The sequence below is a fragment of the Plasmodium falciparum genome, assembly GCF_000002765.6.
Source record: "Plasmodium falciparum 3D7 genome assembly, chromosome: 4".
NCBI classification, from domain to species: Eukaryota; Apicomplexa; class Aconoidasida; order Haemosporida; family Plasmodiidae; genus Plasmodium; species Plasmodium falciparum.
In genome coordinates, this window is record NC_004318.2 from 317501 (window position 1) to 325000 (window position 7500).

Below are 7500 nucleotides of genomic sequence, written 5' to 3' on the forward strand. Positions count from 1 at the left end.
TTATTTTTTAGATCTTTACTATTTTCTTCTTCATCAGCATTAAATTCGTTATTTTTTCCTTCGATATCTAAATCATCGTCTTCTTCGTCTATATCATCATCATCTTCATCATCTTTTTTTTTTTTTTTATTTTTTTCTTTTTTCTTTCCCTTCAAATTTAGTTGCAATAAAGACAAAAACTTTTCATTTTTTGCAATTTGTCTAGGTACAGATGAGCTTAGAACATGATAATTAAAAGATTTGTGTTTGTTATGTTTTATATCTTCATGATATGGATTTTCTAAATGATGATTATTATGTATACTTTCTACATTATTCATATACATATATTTATTTTTATTTTCCAATGCTACTATGTTATCATTATTTTCTTTGGGTTCATTTTCATCGTCGTAACTTCTCAACTCATGTTTGTAAGAAATCCACACACAATTGAAACTTGTTTCTTTTTTCTCTTCGCTTAATTTTTTGAATAATTTTTCCATAAGATAGCATGACCCTTCACTTTCAAAGAGTTCACATGCTCGTACGTCTCCCCCGAGGTTTGAACCAAATACTTGGATATTTAAGTAACCTAAAAAAAAAGATGGCAACAATTATGTACAGGTAAAAATAAAGATATGACAATAAATAAATATATATATATATATATATATATATATACATATATACATGTATATATTTTATTTTGTGTTTATCTTTTTGTTACCTTCATTTTGACATCCATTTGGGGTATGTTTACATTCTGAATATAAGGAACATTTTTTTTCATTCACAAGTGCACAATTTTGAAAACATGCTTTATATGCGTCATCATAAAAACATTCTTTATTATTAGAACACATTTCTTTATCTTGTAAATCGAAACAAGGACTATTAATTTTTATATTGCTATTATGATTTTTATGAAATGATTCAAACAAATCTTCATCATCGTTTTGTTCATTTGTATTTGTAGCTCCATGCATGTAAAAGTTTTCTCCTTTTCTCCACATTTCTTGGCTAGCCAATTGAGGTTTCATATCAATAATTTCTTCAGAAGTATATTCATTTTTTTTGTGATCTTTATTTTGATGATTTGTTACTATTCCCATATCTTTATGATTTTTATGTTCTAAGAATGATAGCTCTAGAAAAATAAAATGAAGGAAATATATAAATATTTATAATTGAAGAAGGAACAAGAAAAAAAAAAAAAAAAAAAAAAAAAAAAAAAAAAAAAAATATATATTGTCAACTAACTTGATCTAAAATGAGGATGTTGATTAAAATCGGTTTTGTTTGAGTCATTGAACTTTTCTATTATTCCTTCTGCATTTTCAATATTAGCCTTTAAAAAAAAAAAATATATATATATATATATATTTATATATATATATATTTATATATATATATATATTTATATATATATATATTTATATACATATTATATTTTCATTTACATATTCTATATTATAAAGACATACAGAAAGGAAAACCATAAAATATATATTTTTTTATTATATTATATATTTATATTAGTAACCTTTTTTAGGTCTAATTCTCCCAGAGTTGTATTTCTCCATATATTTTGTAATTTATAAATACCGTTTAAGAAATTGTCATTTTTGTTTTCTTTTGCTTTTATTATAATATTATAATGAAGTAAAAATATAAGTATATGATATATTATTTTCATTTTTTTTTTTTTTTTTTTTTTTTCATTTGATATTAATTACATGTTTTACCACTTATATATAAATTATTCTTTCTTTGTTTTTTTGGTTTTATATTTTTTTTTGTTTATTTGTTTGTTTGGTTGTCAAATGTTATATAGAAAAAAAAATATATTGAATTAATTATATATACAGAATGGGGAACCACATAAATATACATATATATATATATATATATATAATTATATCACCGTCATTAATATATCATTCTTTATAATTTTATTTTTATATTTTTTATATTTTTCTTTTAAAAAATTATACATACATATATTAATATATATATATATGCAATCTCTATAAGAGTGTTGACATGTTGAAGTAATATATATATATTATATTATAACGGCAATAATACATGTGTATAACCATTACACATAAAAAGAAATATATATATATATATATATATATATTATAATATATATATTATTATTTTTTGACCAATTTTTACTAATGCATTTAAAGTGCAATTATAAAAAGAACAGAAATATAATGTGTATGTATTTATGTATGTATGTATAATAATTATAATTTATTTTTAACACATTTGAAAAAACAGAGATTAGAATAATTTTGGTGTGTGTATAAAACTTTAAAAAAATCATCTACAAATATAATCATAAATATATTCTACATATGATTTTAAAAAATAAATATTTATATTTTGAACATATGCTATTTATACTAGTATTATAGTTGTTATTTTCCATTTGGTTTTTTTCTCATATATAACAAAATATAATATTAGTCCCCTGTTCTTTTCATTTTTTATATATGTCAAAAAATAATGCATTTAAGTGCTCTTATACACAAAAAAAAAAAAAAGAAAGGAAAGTAAAGGAAAAGAAAAGAAAGGAAAAGAAAGGAAAGAAAAAGAAAAGAAAGGAAAAGGAAAACGAACAAAATAAATAATATACAACAATATATATATATATATATATATATATATATTATATATGTATCCATATTTTTATAACCACGCTTTTTTTGTTTGTTCACATATATAGCATATAGGCTACTGAGAAACCATTGTAAAAGAATATTATATATATATATATATATATATATATATATACATATATATATATGTATAAATACATTTAGAAATTTTTTATGCCATTTTAAAAAATTAAGGCATATTTATGTCAACTTAAGCAACTATATTTATCACTTTTATATTTCTTAAAATATATATTACTTTTTGGAATACATAATATATAAGAAAATATTTACCTCCATTTCACTGTTCGAAAAAAAAAAAAAAGAAAAAAAAAAGAGAAAAAAGAAGAAAGCACATATTCTTGAATATATTTAAAATTTTATATTTGTATATTTTAAAAGAATATCACTTAAAATTTTATTTATTTATTATAATTTCCCTCTTCCAATTAATTATATATATATAATATCAATATTTATGTATATATATATATTATATATATATTTATACCATTAAGGTTACAATTTTTCTTATATATAAAATATATATATTTTTAACATGAATACTAAAAAAGTTAAAAAAAAATTATATGGATAAGAATTGTTTTTATTCCTTTTTTTTTTTTCTTTTTTTTTTTTTTTAAATGTTGATAAAATTGAAATGTATATATTACTCTTTGTTCATTATGTAATATATAAAAAAAAAAAAATATAAAATATATAAAAATATTTCATCACCATACAAAAGGAACATATATATATATATATATATATATTTTATGTATAACATTTATTTATATATATATATATTTTTTTTTTCTTTATTTTTTTATTATTTTATTTTATTTTTTTTTTTTTTGGGAAGGTATGAAAGATCTTGTAGGAAGGTCAAAAAATGAAAGAAAACTTGACGGAATTTATAATCGTCAGATAAAAGAATTAATAATCAATAAACATAAAAATGAAAAAAGAAACAGTGACATTTTTTTAAACTTAAGCAAACGTAGTAAGAATGAAGATATTCCTTTCCCAGAAATATATGAAAAGGATAAGAAGAAAAAATATATGGATTCATTAAAACGAAATGTAGAAAAAAATAAAAAATTTGAAAGCAAAGATAACAATAATGTTATACTTGAGGGGGAGAAGGAAAAAAACCCAAAAGGAGAAAATGGGTGTCATAATAATATTAATAATACTAGTAATAGTAATAATAACTCTGTTGTTACGATATATAAAGGTATATATATGATCATTTATAAACATATTTATTCAAAAAATAAATTTTCCAAAAGCCTAACAATTTTTATTAACCTTTGTATTAATTATATGAATAATGATAATAAACATATATTTTTTTTTGCCTTTGATAAAATAATCAATACTTTTAATGAGAAATATTTATATAATGATAACCATGATATTTTAAAAAATAATATTTATACATTTTATAATAATAACGAAACACATATAAAATGTATGATTTCTTTTTTTGATAAAGTAATAAATAAAATTATAGATAATCGTTTTGTTATAAATTATACATATGAACAAAATGAACATACACAAAAAAAAGAAAACCTCCAAGAGTCATTAAAAGGAGATGAACATATAACAAGTTTGAAAGAACAAAATATTCAAACAAAACAACATAGTTATACCAATGTTGATCTATGTGAAAAGGACAACACACCACATTATACAATAGTACATATAACGAAAGAAGAAAAACAATTTTTAAAAGCACTAAAAATTAAAGTATATTACATAATTATTCTTTTTAAGTTGAATGATAATTTTATATTTAATAAGCTTATAGGAATATATAGACAAATTTTTGAGGAAATACAAAAGGAATATAATTTGTATGAACACGACAAAACAATACAAAATAATAATAATGATGGTAATAATAATAATGATGATAATAATAATAATGATAATAATAATAATAATAATAATAATGATGGTAATAATAATCAAGACCATGTTAATGACAATGATGAAATCATCAATAATTATTTCCTTTTTCTTAAAGATAAATGGATTCTACCAAATGAATATCAAATTTTTAAAATGAAAAGAAAAGCTTTTGTTAAATGTCTATCAAATTTATATCATTTTATAAACGTCAAATGGGCAAAAACATCAGTCGAAAGTTTACTACACGATGTGTATATGAAAAAGTTTATGTTTGAGACATGTGATGAAATTATTATAGAGAATATTCAATCATCAATCAAAACGAACTTCAATAAAAGAGCCAGTAAATTTGAATCTTCTCATGTTCTCTCCATAGGAGAATCATTAAATCCAGTAGTTGACGCAAGAGAAGAAAAAATAGTGTCCATTCATGGGTCCCATGTATGGTCAAATAAGCAAATGGATCGATAATCAAAAAAAAAAAATTTTTTTTTTTGTTTGTTTCCCATAACACATATTTTTATTTTCCTTATTATAACACCTCCCCCCCTTTTTTTATGAAGACCACATTATTTCTCTACAACACCCACGACAACAAAATATACAAATATATATGTACATTTATTGTTTAATTTTTTATGCATTTATTATTTTATTTTTTTTTGATTTTATTTGACTTATTTTTTAGTTATTAGAAAATTTTAAATTATTAAACAAAATTAAGAAAAAAAAAAAAAAAAAATTCTACATAATATTATATAATATGATATATAATAAGCTACTTATTTGTTTAATATATATATATATATATATATATTATATATATAAGAACAATAAAATTTTGGAATATATATAAAAAAAAAAAAAAAAAAAAAAAATGATGTAACGGATATACTATTATTATTAAATGAATAAAATAAAACAATACATATAGATATATACAAACATATATAATGAAAAGGTTGTTTCTTTTTTTTTTTTTTATTTAAAAATGAATTAAATAGATAAGATTATTCAAAAAAAAAAAAATTTAAGTGGGGGTACATTTTTTTAACACCTTGAAAAAAAATAAATTATTACATATATGTATAAACATATATATTATATATATATATATATATATATATATGTATTTTTTTTTTTTTTTTTTTAGGCACAATTTATCATTTCATATATGTTTTTTTGATTTTCCTTAGTTGGCATGGTGACGTGGATAATATTTGGATAAAATGTCTGTTTTAATTTTTTTAAGCATATCTTCTGGAAAGATTCTTAAAAGTTCCCATGCGATATCCAATGATTGATAAATATCTCTACATTCATATGTATTTTGTGTAATAAATCTCTTTTCGAATTTATCTAAGAATTCAAGATATAGAATATCATCATTTGAAAGTGCTTCTTCACCAATTACTGCTTTCATTGCTTTTACATCTTGAGCAATAGCATAATTACTATATAATTGATCAGATACATATGGATGATCGATTCTGGTCATATTATGTCCAATACCACTTTTCATTAAACGCGATAAAGATGGTAAGACATTGATTGGAGGATATATTTGTCTATTATATAAATTTCTGTCTACAAATATTTGACCTTCTGTAATATATCCGGTTAAATCAGGTATTGGATGTGTAATATCATCATTAGGCATTGTTAATATAGGAAATTGTGTTATACTACCATTACGTCCTTCAACTCTTCCAGCTCTTTCATATATGGTGGATAAATCACTATACATATATCCTGGATATCCTCTTCTACCTGGTACTTCTTCTCTTGCCGAAGAAACTTCTCTTAATGCATCTGCATATGATGACATATCTGTCAATATAACAAATACATGCATTTCTTTTTCAAAAGCTAAATATTCAGCAGTTGTTAATGCAATTCTTGGTGTTAAAATTCTTTCTATTGTTGGGTCATTAGCTAAATTTAAAAATAAGCACACTCTTTCCATCTTTCCATTCTCTTCAAAATCTTGTCTAAAATATCTAGCCGTTTCCATATTTACACCCATTGCACCAAATACTACTGCAAAATTATCATCAGAATGATCCAAAACATCCTTTCCTTGTACCAAAGATGCTTGCCTACATATCTGAGCTCCTATTTCATTATGTGGAAGACCTGCTGCACTAAATAATGGTATCTTCTGACCACGAACTATACTGTTCATAACATCAATAGTTGATATTCCAGTCTGTATCATCTCTTTTGGATATACACGACATTGAGGATTTATTGGATTCCCATTAATATCCAAATAATCATCAGCCAATATATTGGGACCCTTATCAATTGGTTTCCCACTTCCATTAAAAACTCTTCCTAACATCTCATCACTCATTGGCATTTTTAATATATCTCCACTCACCTCCACATAACTATTCTTATTATCTATTCCACTTGTCCCTTCAAAAACCTGAATTACTGCTTTCTTTCCACACACTTCTAATATTTGACCTTGCCTTGTTGTATTGTCACTTAAATGTATCGTAACTATTTCGGAATATTTAGGAAACTTTACATCTTCAATAATTACTAGGGGCCCCTGCACACCTAACACAGCAATGAAAAAATAAAATAAAATAAAATAAATAATATATTATCATATAATACAATCTAATTATTAATGAATCATAATAATAAATATTTTAAAATTATTATTGATAAGAACAAATCAAAAAAAATCTACAATATATTTTTAATCCTTAAAATTTACATAATTAAAAAAAAACTATATAAATTTACATGAACTGTTCATACAAATGATGTTATAAAAAGGAACAAAAAATTAAAACAGTACAATAATAATATATTATAAGGTTATACAAAATAAAAATAATAATAAAATAAATGATTATATATATATATATATATATATATATATATTTATTTATATATATATTTTTTTTTT

General features: G+C 21.3%; 3 protein-coding genes across 3 annotated transcripts in view; 1 reads left to right on the forward strand and 2 right to left on the reverse strand.

Moving 5' to 3' along the window:
* The window catches only part of PF3D7_0405900 (apical sushi protein), a gene marked incomplete at both ends in the record, with an annotated part of 2639 nt that extends 961 nt beyond the window's left edge, over positions 1 to 1678 (reverse strand). Inside the window, 4 exons of the mRNA XM_001351336.1 lie at positions 1 to 574; positions 710 to 1129; positions 1243 to 1330; positions 1526 to 1678. The exon at positions 1 to 574 is cut by the window's left edge and continues 961 nt beyond it. Of these exons, the coding sequence (XP_001351372.1) occupies positions 1 to 574; positions 710 to 1129; positions 1243 to 1330; positions 1526 to 1678 (1235 nt within the window). The remainder of the gene's footprint in view (positions 575 to 709; positions 1130 to 1242; positions 1331 to 1525) is intronic.
* A 1840-nt stretch (positions 1679 to 3518) lies between these two features.
* On the forward strand, positions 3519 to 5045 carry PF3D7_0406000 (conserved protein, unknown function; the record flags this gene model as incomplete). Its single annotated transcript, XM_001351337.1, has 1 exon — positions 3519 to 5045. One exon carries the CDS (start codon positions 3519 to 3521, stop codon positions 5043 to 5045), a length of 1527 nt encoding a protein of 508 aa, XP_001351373.1.
* Positions 5046 to 5766: 721 nt separating this feature from the next.
* Positions 5767 to 7500, reverse strand: part of PF3D7_0406100 (V-type proton ATPase subunit B) — a gene marked incomplete at both ends in the record, with an annotated part of 1959 nt that continues 225 nt past the window's right edge. The window contains one exon of the mRNA XM_001351338.1: positions 5767 to 7142. Coding sequence (XP_001351374.1) covers positions 5767 to 7142 — 1376 coding nt within the window. The remainder of the gene's footprint in view (positions 7143 to 7500) is intronic.